At 35.4% G+C, this 13,557-nt stretch overlaps 1 protein-coding gene across 6 annotated transcripts in view; it reads left to right on the top strand.

The window, feature by feature from the left end:
- RSRC1 (arginine and serine rich coiled-coil 1) overlaps positions 1-12,795 on the top strand; it is a 427,490-nt gene extending 414,695 nt beyond the window's left edge. For all 6 annotated transcript variants that reach the window (XM_059921838.1, XM_059921836.1, XM_059921835.1 and 3 more), the window contains 3 exons: positions 4,328-4,434; positions 11,355-11,507; positions 12,450-12,795. In XM_059921838.1, the coding sequence (XP_059777821.1) occupies positions 4,328-4,434; positions 11,355-11,507; positions 12,450-12,542 (353 nt within the window). In that variant the 3' untranslated portion in view covers positions 12,543-12,795. The remainder of the gene's footprint in view (positions 1-4,327; positions 4,435-11,354; positions 11,508-12,449) is intronic.
- The last annotated feature ends 762 nt before the right edge of the window (positions 12,796-13,557 follow it).

Genomic DNA, 13,557 nt, shown 5'->3' with positions numbered 1-13,557 from the left:
TGTGATGACCTAGAGGGGTGGGATAGGGAGGGTGGGAGGGAGACGCAAGAGGGAGGGGATATGGGGATATATGTATACATACAGCTGATTCACTTTGTTATACAGCAGAAACTAACACAGCATGTAAAGCAATTATACTCCAATAAAGATGTTAAAGAAATTTAATTTATATATCACTCTCTTACTCTTTAATTTAAATATCACATTCTTTAATTTAAATATCAACAGGAAAATGGTTCCCACATTGAAAAGTAAAAGCTATGTTGGTTTATTTTCATATTGTAAGTCAAGCAGACAGGCTCTCCCCTATCTACCCTGTCACTTTGTTAGTCCTGAAGTGATCTTTAAAGAAACACAAAGATAATGTTCTGTTTTTCCTCTAATCTTTCTCCTTCCTTCCTTTACAGTTTCTCCAGTGCTATTTTGTTAAATATACTGGCCCTTTGGCCAGCTTCTATGATAACACTTTCATTTGTATTAGGAGCTGGTTGTATGCCCATATTTAAAGCTACAAACACTGCAAGCTTTAGACATCAAGTACTGTTTGTGAACTCACCTCTGACATTTAATACTAATGATGTGCTTTGTAAATCCACATGAGGGAATATGTTAGAGAAAAAATCCGAGGGGTCAAACAGTTGATACATATGAGACATCATCCTGAAGTCAGAAATATTGTTTTTGGTTGGGAACTAATGATTGTGAAATAATTGTGAAACTAACACCTACACAAACAAATGTGTTTTCATGTTGACCAATTAAAGTTGAACCACTTGGAATGGTATCCATTATAATTTTTCTCTGCTATATTAATGCCATTATATATGTAACTAATGAAAATATTATCCTCTGGTACAGAATGTGTTAATAAGTTAGATGGGCAAAGAGTCTTCTTTCATTTCACGTGCTCAGTTAGTACATTGCATAATTAAAAGGAGCTTTTATTCTAAAGCATGTGGAACTATTTGCTCTTCCATGACATTCTGACAGTGTTTGCTTTTTATATAGGAAAATATATTCTTCCAAAGATGGGAGTGTTGGCTGTGACGGCTGTTACTTCCAAACATTCCATGCAGGATTTCTCACCTGAGAAAAGACTGGTTACAGCTGTCAGGAACACATCTCAGAAGCACTGTCTTTCTCTTAAATAAACTGGAACTTGCATAAGACTGTATGCTTATAATTTGTGATTGGCCAAAAATTGAAACAGACATTTTTCATAAAATGTTAACTTTTATTGAATGTGTTAGACCAGGTTTCATACTCTCTATATCATTTAACCTTTTCAACTTAGTATGTAAAAATTACTTTGATGCAAATAACTCTACCTTGTTAAACCAGTTATTACAGTTTTTTAAAAAATAAATTCAGTTATTATTCATACAGGCTAAAACCCCGGCATTTTTAGATGCCTTAGCTGAGTATTCAGTGGCTCCTAATTCAGGTGTGTATTCGTTTCAGCTTAGACCAAGAGTTTAAACAGTAAGGTTGTGAACCATAATGTTGTGTTTTTCCTGCCCAGCTAGCATGTGAAAAAAAAATACAAAAGTATGAAATGACACATGCCTGTGGCTATTTATTAAAGCACTAATTGTAAAAAACAAAGGACTGGAAACAACTCAAATGACCATCAGCAGGGCATTGGTAGGAAAAAACTATCATAAAACCATAAAATAGGTTACTGTATATCTGTAACATAGAATGAGGAAGTCTCTATACTGGAAAACGTAGTGTTAAAAGTGAGAGAAGTGGGGCTTCCCTGGTGGCGCAGTGGTTGAGAATCTGCCTGCCAATGCAGGGGACACGGGTTCGAGCCCTAGTCTGGGAAGATCCCACATGCCGCGGAGCAACTGGGCCCGTGAGCTACAACTGCTGAGCCTGCGCGTCTGGAGCCTGTGCTCCGCAACAAGAGAGGCCGCGATAGTGAGAGGCCCGCGCGCCGCGATGAAGAGTGGCCCCCACTTGCCGCAACTGGAGGAAACCCTCGCACAGAAACGAAGACCCAACACAGCCAAAAATAAAAATAATAAATAAATAATAAATTTTTTTTAAAAAGTGAGAGAAGTAATATACATAGGAATGTATAGTATGCTTATTTTGTGTAAGAAAGAAGAGAATATGTATACTTATATTTTCAGAAATAAGCAATGGAAGGATAAAAATCAAAACCTAATAAAAAATGGTTACCTATGGATTGGGGGGAATGGGATAGGAAAGGAAACATACACTTCTCTGAATGACGTTGTTTTAATTTTGACTTTGAAAGCATGTAAGTGTTTTATGCGATTAAAAAACAAATATTAATTATGAAAACAATAGAGCAAAACAACACTTAAAAAAAAAAACTGAAACAAATGAACCTAACTGTATATCAAATTGGTAGCATAATCACATGGAAAATTATTTCAAGTGACTTTAGAGTATAGTGTTTTGACAATTCATCAGTGGAATAAATCCTAAGATCAAAAAGAACCATAAAGAAATTTTAAACTTTATTAATTCATCTTGTTAATAGTAATATTTGTCTCATTATTTTGAAACTAATATATATTCAACTCATATATTAGGAAAAACAACTAAGTACTTTTGATCATATCATTAAGGCCTAATATTCTTAGAATAAGAGAAAAGATATACAAATATAACTCACATTCGATTTTCTTTTCTAAAAGTATGTATTTCCTACCCCACCCACTGAAAAAGCTGAGAAGCGGTGACAATCCAGTAACAACAAACACCCCTACTGCTCAGATTACTGTCTTTAAGTATCATTCCCCACTAAAAGGAATCCAAGCCCTTTGGAGAAATGGCTGATTTCAAGTCTGAGACAGGAACTGTACAGGATGAACCTGGGACATCTTATCACACTTTAACAAAAGAGATCATATCAAAAGAATGCAGGGACCAACATGAAGAGGCTCCCACTACCCAAAGGTAGAATCAAAATATGAAAATGACTACGACGGACTGAAGTACATTACATATATAAATACTCATGAGCTCATAATGGTCATCTTTGGACCAAAATTGATAAAATAAGGGAAAGAATTAAATATTTATTCTGCCTTTTCCTGTACAGACTATATTTCACAGTTACAAAGTAGTCGATGAAGGAAGTTCTTCAAATCACAGCTAATAAATGCAGGACAAATAATAGAATTAGAAAAAAAAATGACCATTTTGCAATGTCTAATAAAATAATGGAGCTAAGCAGCAAACATTGTCTGCTAAAACCATTAAATGAAAGGTTGGTGGAGAGCTAGGGTCAGGCTGACATCACCTTGGACACACTGATCAATCTTAACATCATTAGAAGTGGGAGAAGCACATCCTGATATGATGTAATAGGAATTACACAGCACCATCTGTGATGTACTCTTTACCAAAAGAAATTGAACCTGAATCTTACCCGTCTAGATCTAACTGCTGGTTTACACAAAATATGAAGGATAGAAGAACATGTTAAGTGACACCATGAGAATAAAATCAGCAAAATCCAGAATGTAGAAAATTGTAAAGGCTAAATGATCCATTTTCTTCAATAAATAAATGACAATGAAAGGAAGGGATGGTGGACCGTAAGTGATTAAAAGGAATTTAAGATACTTGTTGATTAAGTGTAATGTGTGGACCTTGTTTGGATCCTGTTTCAGATAAACCAACTGTAAAAAAAAAAAAAACACTTGGACAATCAGTGAAAATTAAACATGGATTATATAAGATGATATTAAGGAATTATTACTGATAACGTTGGGTTTAAAGATGGTATTGTAGTTATGTTGCTAGTTTGTTTTGTTTTTTTAAGCCCTTATCTGAGATACCTAAAAAAATATTTAGGGGTAACATGGCATTATGTCTGGGATTTACTTTTAAATACTCCAGGTCCATCCCCCAAAATTGAAGTGGGCATGGATAGATTAAATAAGAATAACAGAAAATTAATGATTATAGAAGCTAAGTGATGGGTGCAGATGGATTCATTGTGCTCTTATTCCTTTTTCCTTTTATGTATTTCCATAGTAAAATTGGAAAAAAAATGTAAAGTCCTCCTTCCAGATTAGCACAGATTAGCTTGGATCATTTTAGCAGTACCTTCTCAGCAATGTTTTAGGTTTTAGGTGAGAGTCTTAGTGGATAGGAATGTTATCTTTGTGGGTCTCCAGGGGGGGGCAAAAAGTTTCTATTTTAACTTAACCATAATGTCTTTTTTTTTCCATCCAGTTAAATTTCATAAGTCATAAAATTACTTCATAGAACATTGCTTAGGTATAGTGTTGATAACAAGCTGACACACCAAAATACACTGACATAATACCCTCTTTTTTAGACCAAGCCACCCTGGTAGAACAAGTAAAAAGAGTCAAAGAAATTGAAGCCATTGAAAGTGATTCTTTTGTTCAGCAAACATTCAGATCAAGTAAAGAAGTCAAAAAGGTAAGTTTTCATCCAGGCATTATGAATAAGCCTTTAGATTCCAACTAAAGGGATGCTTTATTAATGGATTTTACTTAAATGTAAGTGCTTCTTCTTCTAATAGATGAAGTAGGGCGAGAGTGTATCAGCATGTTACTGAGAGAGAGAATGAATCAGTGAGAATCAGTTCAAGTTTAACTTGTTAAAAAAAAACTGTGAAAATGTATCTGATGCTATTTTTATTTTAAAATTCACCAAGAAGGCAAAGTATAAGATGTCAACATGATGGATCTATAACAATAATACACATTTCATGAACATAACACAGTTTTCTTTTCAAATGTATACAGCTACTTTTTGAATTGACTTTGCTAGAGAAAAGTTACAAAAGAACTTTAACAATAAAATTATTACCCAAATAGTAACATATATTTACACTCTTTGCCCATATGGGTATCACTTATTCAACTCTAATAAAAGGAGCTTTGATTGGCATTTTATTTCTGTTGAATATTTCATGTATTCTTTCAATCATTATCAGGGCTGCTTTTTGGAATTTGTATTCCTTTAGTTGGAAAAAGCTACTGTGAAATACATGTATTCTTCAATATCATACATATAATGAAGACATGGTATAGTTATCACTTATTCAAAAATACTCTATATCTGTAGATATATTAATGACTGTATAGTATTCTACTGATGAATGTATCATAATTGATTTTTTTTTTTTCTCTGATAGATATTTTAGTAGTTGTAAGTTTGGAGGTATTGCATACATGTTTGTGAATATCCATTATTATCACCTTAAGATAAAATTTTCAAAATGGAGTTGTTAAAGGTTAATATTGTTTATTTTCATACCTGTTCCCAAAGGCATTCTCCCAAAATATTGTATCAATTCAAATTCCACCTCGAAATGCAGGGAGATGTCTGTCTCTCACACCCTGGTTAACACCAAGTCTTATCAGACTTTTCCATGTTTACTGACCTGATAGGTAAAAATTGACCTTTTGTTGTTCCATTAGCATTTCTTTTGTTATTAGTGAGATGGACATCTTTTTAATTACCATATGTATTTTAAAATAATTCATTATGGGGACATGAATTGAGCATGTGCAGGGTGCCAGGATGCACTAGACAGCCTTGGTTAATCCATGGTCCTTGCCTTGTTATTTTGCTGATTTCATTTGAACATTTTGTAGTTTGCCACCACAACTCCTGAAAAAAAGGAGCTGTGAAATGGGCATTCACAAATATAGTTGCCCATTTTATTAAATATCTTACTCGTACGTATTAAGAAGTCCTAAAAGAATTGTAATTTGTTTTGAAGTTTACTTGTGTAGTATTTGTTTTCTGGAGTTCACCTTGACTTCCCAGTTCTCACTGCACACACTTCAGATAACCTAGCATTTTCTTTCTGTGGAAATATTTATTCCTCTATGTTAATACACTAGGTTTTCTTCTAAACAACTTTTTCCCATTTGGTATTAATTATTAATACAGTAAATTTATTTTTAATTCCATTCCTCTCCTCCAAGATACTAGCAGTTCTTCCAGTAACTAGTAAAATTGGCAGTGAGCAAGGAAGTTGATCTAAAGCCTGCTTAATATAGTGGAAAGAGCATGGGCTTTGGACTCAAGGAGATCTGAGTTTGAATCTTAACTTCCACACTTCCTACCATGATTTATGATCTCGAGAAAACCTCTCAACCTCTATCCAAGCCTCAGTTTCCAAATTCATAAAATAGAGCTAATAATTCCTACTTTTTAGAGTAACCGAGGATTAAATATAATGATTATCAAGTATCTAACATGGTTCTTGATCCATTAAATGTTTATTTTTAAATTATATACTCTAGCATCTAAATTATTTGATATCTAAGTACATTCTATAAACTAAGTATGGTGCTTGAAAACTTCTACTACTATAGGCATTCAGACTGTCTGAAGTATAAACCTTACCCCATTTACATTTCTCTAATATGCCCCTTACTCTCCCTGAGTCTCCATGCTCACCAGTAAGACAGACCCCTTGCTGAGAAACACAGAAATTCTTTAGATATCTGGTTGCACCTTAAAAGATTTTTTAAATGTAATAATATCTATATATTTGAATTCCAAGATTAGTCATTTTTTTACCTTGTTTATATTCTCTAGAAAAGTTTTAAAATATTATTTCCTATAGTTATTAATCTTAAGATAACTGATTAAATCCAAGAGAAAAACTCCTCTTCCCATATCTATAACAAAACCCTATATATAGTTACATGGGCTTCCCTTGGGAGCAGTTTAAAGGAATTTCACCTACATCTCTCATCAAAGGGACCACCATTATTAATTATTTTAATAATTAGTTTTTGTTTGCTTTAGTTTTTAGTGCTGCGTTGGAATTTACTCAGCTTCAATGTAGCTTTTCTTGTACTCCCAATTCAGATGCTACCATTAAGGATTGAGAGGTCTAGGATGGAACAGGAGGCTCTTCATTTTGTAAGCAACCTTCATAAATCTGTGTGAGGGAAACCCACCTTCTGTTTCAACTATCTTTCAAAAAGAGGTTCCCCTTAACAGTAATTCATAGAAAGAAATAAAATCAATCAAAATCAATCTGGAAAGCCTAGAACTGGCCAGTTCTTGGTTGGATAAGTATGACAGAGAAGCAGAAGCAGCCTAGAAATGTTAATCCAGCACCGTGAATTGAGCCCCTCAGAAATATATTTAGTTAAAATATTTTACCAACATTTTTGTTTCTTTCCTCTAAAATTCAAGCCAAATTGCAATAAATCTTGCATTTAGCAATTAGGAAGCAGTGGTCAAAAGCATGAGATGTAGACTCAGATCTGGAACCACATTTTGATTCTGCCGTTTACTGGTTATATGTCCTTAAACTACATAATAATCTTATTAAACCTTGGCTCTTGTCCCTTAAAATGGGGATAATACCCGTAGCAGAGGTTTTTATAAGGATGAGCAAGATACTTTACATAAAACCGTTAACCAAGTGCCTGGCATATAGTAAGTACTCAAGAAATGAAAGCTGTCACTACTCCTCCTCTTCCTGCTGCTGCTACTGAGGGCTGTATTTGTCTGTGGCTTCCTTCAGAGGAATTGTAGATACAAGGATTCCTGTTTTGGTTGGGCCGGAGACTGTTTTATGTAATTTTTTATGGTCTGTAGATCCTAAAATTCTCCTTATTTGAGGCTTGGTGACCAAGCAAATTAAAAATTACTTTACACAGTAACTTTCTGGTTTCATGTATAGACATAAGCTTTGGACCAATTTGTTTCAACACAGCCATTTGGAAATGTTAAAGCAGTAGGCAAATGATATAAAACAATGTTGTATCATAGCCCCACTTTTTTATATATTTAAATAATGTAAAATAACTAAAATAATGATGGCTACCATTAATACTAGACATTTAACATTTATAATTTAACTAATATCCTAATAACCCTTAATTATAGCTGAGGTTCAGCAAATTTCATAACCCATGGTCAAACTGCTAATAAATGATAGAAAGCAGCAGCCAAACCAAATTTGTCCAACTCCAGAACCCATGTTTTTCCTACTAATCAAATGTCTCTCATAATTGTGAACTCGATGCATATTCCCTGTTGAAATATAAAGAATATGCTAAAAAGCCACAGAAGATGGCATTTACCTTGGTGAATGTACAGTAGTATAAAATATTAGCCATCCAACACTGGACTTATATTAGTCATCGCACCTCAAAACGATCAGAAGAGCAGTGATGGGCCAACAAAGAATAAATTCACACTGGACTGTAATATAAAACAGAGGGCCAATTTATTAGTTTAGAAAGTGAAATCCCTTTCCAGTTTCTAAAATGTCTGTGTCTACAGTATAAGGTAAGGATTCAGGATGCCCAAGAAGATGAATTATTTATCAGGAGATGGCTTACCAAAGGAGGTAAATTATATAGAGGACCATTTCATCGAGGTCATGGGCAGATGTGATGGGCTATTCCTGATGCATAGCAAAGACTAACTCTCTTGAGGACTAAATTATGAACCAAGTTTCAACATCCTTCTCTCCTGGACAGTGCTACATGCATTGGTATAAATTTGTAATATCTCTGAAAAAGGCTTTTCTGTAACTAGTGACCCCTTCTGTTGGTAGAGTCTTTAGCTGTGCTAATTCCACTAATTTAGCTAGGGAGCTATTACCAGAAAAGTGGCTATTACCAATGACATGCTAGACAGTGTGTCTCCTGCAACACATATTGATGTAACTAGTTTAACTCTGTGCAATCATATTTTTCTGGTGTGAGTAGAAAGATGATCTGATAGTTCCTGCTGTATCATCAACTTAAGGAACCAAGATGCAGCTTGTTTTCAGACTGCTCTCCCAAATAAGCTTATTACCAATTATTCAATCCTAAAATTGTTGTATTTGGCAGATATCCGCCTATGTTCAAAAAGAGGGTAAATAACTCTAAGCAGCATGGTCATTTGTTCTTTTATACTTTTAAGTACGTGTTAAAACAAGTTTTTCCAAACTGAACCACCAGGTGGCAGTGCTACTCAAAGCCAGATGTTTGATAGTGGCCATGCTGAGGGTTTTTTAATAGCCAAATTTTCTCTAACAGCTTTCCTCACTTAAAGAAGCAATTGATGGTTTTCCTCTCACATTTTTAAAATTACCCATTATTAAATAATAACTTCTACACTCTGATCCTAACCCCTGAGAACTTTACCTCTTGTGCGTATAAGCACTTTTCAAAGAAAACTTTAATGTACTGTGTAGGTAAAAACAAAATGAGATTACTTGATTTCTGTAATAGAATGTTATCTCTGCCACCTGCACATGTGCAATCCACATGTTTAGCAACTAGAATAACAGCACTTCACAATTTTTCGAGGTAGTTCAATATGGACAGCCAGTCTCCTAGCTGAACCCTATCAAAGCATGGCCTAGATATGCAGAATGGCATGCTCTTACATTCCCTGCATGGCAAGATAGAGTACCAAAAAATTATGTCCTGGACCTCACTGGACTAGCATACTTCCCACTTTCCCCTGTGCAGAATATTGGGCTTTACTGTTACATGTCTTCAGTTTTATAAAGGGTCAGTGTAATATCACTTAGGGCTATGAATCTTCTATGACCACTATGTTGGAGACATAGAAATGTTTGGGATCTGAGGAAAAAAATATTGGCTCCAAACTGTAAGAAGAAAACTGCCAAATCAAATTTACCAAATATTTCTTTAAACAGCTCTATGTAACTTGTTACAATTTGTGATTGTGTATATATTTTGGTATTTATTTGTTAGAGCTCTGTCATTCCATTAGCAAAATGTAATCTCCAATTTGGACAGGGAACATATCTTCTTTTTTTTTTTTAATTAATTAATTAATTAATTATTTTTATTTTTAGTTGCATTGGGTCTTCATTGCACACGGGCTTTCTCTAGTTGAGGCAAGCAAGGGCTACTCTTCGTTGCGGTGCGCAGGCTTCTCACTGTGGTGGCTTCTCTTGTTGCAGAGCACGGGCTCTAGGTGCGCGGGCTTCAGTAGTTGTGGCACGCAGGCTCAGTAGTTGTGGCTTGCGGGCTCCAGAGCGCAGGCTCAGTAGTTGTGGCGCACAGGCTTAGTTGCTCCGTGGCATGTGGGATCTTCCCCGACCAGGGCTCGAACCCGTGTCCTGGACAAGGAACATATCTTCTTATTCTCCCTCGTGTACCCAGTGCTTAGCAATTAGTAGTGCTTAGTAAATACTGGTTAAATAGATGGATCTCCAACTCTGAGATAAATTACTCTAATAAAGGATTAACTAATTCATGCATATTTCATTTTCTAGATGTTTTCCCCAGTGACCTCTGTTTTGCACTTCATTCAGAGAAGTGGATGTTCAGAAGTAAAAAAGTCAAAAGAGAATGGAAATTGAAAAACTATATGTGTAGAACCAATAGGGGTAGAAAAAAAGGCTAAGTAGTGGAATTAATCTCCCAATCATCTAGGGTTTTTTAAATTTAACCTTTAATGTCAACTTCTCATCTAATCCATTTCATGTTATCCCTGCAGCCTTTCCCGTATTCAGCCACTTCCCTGGCCTTCTCCTGTCTCAGGGAAGGAGATATTGGAACTAACCTGAGTTAGCACTACACTCCTGGTTCCTTCCAGGCAGGAACAGTGATTTATCAGTGTTTCTGTCCCCAGCACTTTGCACAGTACCTGGCATATAATATTCTATACAATGGAATATGATTCAGCAACAAAAAGGAATGAAATACTGATACATGCTAAATGAAAGAAGCCAGTCAGAAGAAAACCACATATTGTATGCTTCCTTTTATATGAAATATCCAGAATAGGCAAATCCATAAAGGCAGAAAATAAACTAGTGGTTGCCTAGGGATGGGAGGGTTGGGGAGATATGGGGAGTAGTGACTGCTAATGGGTATAGGGTTTTTTTAGGAGGATGACGAAAATGTTCTAAAGCTGCTTGTGGTGTTAGTTGCAAAACTCTGTTGATGTGATAAAAGCTTTATTAATTGTGATATGGAATTGTATCTCAGTAAGGCTATTATTTTAAAAATAGCAGTAATAACCTTTGAATTTGCTTTTTATATCTAAAGAGACCAACTAAATGGAGATTTGTTGCAAGCTTATTTTCATTAATAGAATTTAGGTATGTGAAATGTATATACTTTTTCAATAGTATAGACTCATAAGTACCAACTTCTTAAGAAAAATATGCTGATTGTAAGACATAACATTTTCAGTGTTTTTGAATTTGTTTGCTTACTTTAGGAATAGTTGTTTCTTATTCAGTAACCTAGGGCCATTTTGTAATTAGTATCATCTCAGAGGAGGCCAATTGAGCAGTTATTATTCAAAATCAGAAATATTATTAAAGCAACATTTTAATTGTATATTGCTATCCAATTAATAACATGTGTTTTATGTTTCAGTCAGTGGAACCTAGTGAAGTGAAGCATGCAGCTGCAACATCAGGACCAGCATCAGTAGTGGCTGACCCACCGAGTAATGAAAAAGAAATAGACCCTAGCAGCATCCCTACTGCTATCAAGTACCAAGATGACAATTCTCTGGCCCATCCAAATGTAAGATCCTTAAACCTTAAGAATGTCAGTTTAAGTCTAGTTGACTGAAGTTAATTCAAACTGTTGTCCTTTTGGGCTGGTGACAAGAAGACCATTGGAGGAAATGGATTCATTTGTTCCTATTTGCTAAAAATAGGCAGCTCACCCCCAGCCTTTAGAGGTGTTACATGTATTAGAAGCTGGTTTGGACCAACTCATGTTACCTGACTTCTAGGAGATTCTTTCTATGGGAAAGAAAAATGGGCAAAAAGAAGTTTTGTTTTATTTTTATTCTGGCACTAAAAGATCTAATTCTTGGGGCTTCCCTGGTGGCGCAGTGGTTGAGAATCTGCCTGCCAATGCAGGGGACACGGGTTCGAGCCCTGGTCTGGGAGGATCCCACATGCCGCGGAGCGGCTGGGCCGGTGAGCCACAATTACTGAGCCTGCGCGTCTGGAGCCTGTGCTCCGCGGCAAGAGAGGCCGTGATAGTGAGAGGCCCGCGCACCGCAATGAAGAGTGGCCCCCGCTTGCCACAACTAGAGAAAGCCCTCGCACAGAAACGGAGACCCAACACAGCCATAAATAAATAAATAAATAAAAGATCTAATTCTGGCTCTGCTCCCGTTGGCTCACGGACTGTGAGCGTGTCATTAACATCATATCGTGCTATCTTCTGTGAAGTAGTGTCATACCACTGTGTCTTCAGGAAGATTGTAGGAAATAAACTTTACAAAATGAGATGTAAAATTGCTAACCAATGATTTTGATGTTCGTCCTTTTACTCTAAAACTTTCTGAGCATCATTCCAAATAGATGATCTTCAGTTAAGAGGTCATCAAGAGTTAAATAGTATCCAAATCTTGTGCTGAAGGATGTATTCTATAAAAGTGATTTATAAGGTCAAATCCAAGTTATTGGCAGACAATAACATTTTTTCTTCTTTTTTCTTTTTTTATTTCAGTTATTTATTGAGAAAGCTGATGCTGAAGAAAAGTGGTTCAAGAGATTAATTGCTCTCCGACAGGAAAGGCTAATGGGCAGTCCTGTGGCCTAAAGTTATGTTCATCTGGTTGAATTAACAGTAACATTGGAAATTTAGGTTTTTAAATCCCAGTATTAACTCTTAAAAATAATTTAGCTGATTATATAAAAAGGTAACCTCATTTCATTCTTTTCTCATGTAGGCTTGAATATTTGTTGATTTGAACTTAATCAAACATTGTGAATATTAAAACTAGTGTAAAGTTTAAGAAAGCATGAAAATGTCATACTGTTAATAAAGCTAATCCTGATAATATTGGTATTAAGGCAAATGGTACACAGTAGTGTTTCTGAGTACAATTTGAAAAATATCAAGTTGCCATTTAAGGACACAATTTTGATTAGTCATGCATATAAAAGAGTCGAACTATATGCTATAAATATGAGATTTTATCTTCCATGCATTATAAAACCATATTTGAATCTTTTATTTCGCCTTATTGAAAAATTTTAGGCACAACAAAAAGCACTGTAAACAATCTAAGCAGCATGAACCATGTTACTTAGAGGAATAATACATTTAGTAAAAAAAAAGACTTGAAAATTAAATAAACTGATGGTTTATTTGCTTAGAGATCAGCTTTTACTAGGTGCTCCTTTGAAACATGTTAGCAGGTCCCAGCTCATTCTTTTAAAAATTACATGTTCACGCTAGACCTAAGCAATTGGCCAAATACTCATGATGGGGAATTGTTTCTGAGAAAACTGGTAAGAGCTCTCACTTCAGTGTTACTTAACCAACTGCTATACCCTGCAGAGGAAGCCAGCTAATTGTAATTTTGATAAGGCTATCTGTCATTGTAGAATACCTTTCTCTGGTAGCTGAATGAAAATCAACTATGCATTCCATACTGAACACGCCAGAGATAAGGACTTTTAGGCCTGCCTTACAAACTGCCTTCAACAGCTGACATGAATTATTTCCCTTTCTATTTGTTCTGCTCAAATTTGTATCTATGAAGACTGTAGCCCAGAACACAAGATAAGCGTGAAAAGTTCTTGGGCTAAGATTACCAATATATAGGACA

This window comes from Balaenoptera ricei, chromosome 4 (assembly GCF_028023285.1).
Source record: "Balaenoptera ricei isolate mBalRic1 chromosome 4, mBalRic1.hap2, whole genome shotgun sequence".
NCBI classification, from domain to species: domain Eukaryota; kingdom Metazoa; phylum Chordata; class Mammalia; order Artiodactyla; family Balaenopteridae; genus Balaenoptera; species Balaenoptera ricei.
This window is presented reverse-complemented; position numbering and strand designations above follow the sequence as displayed.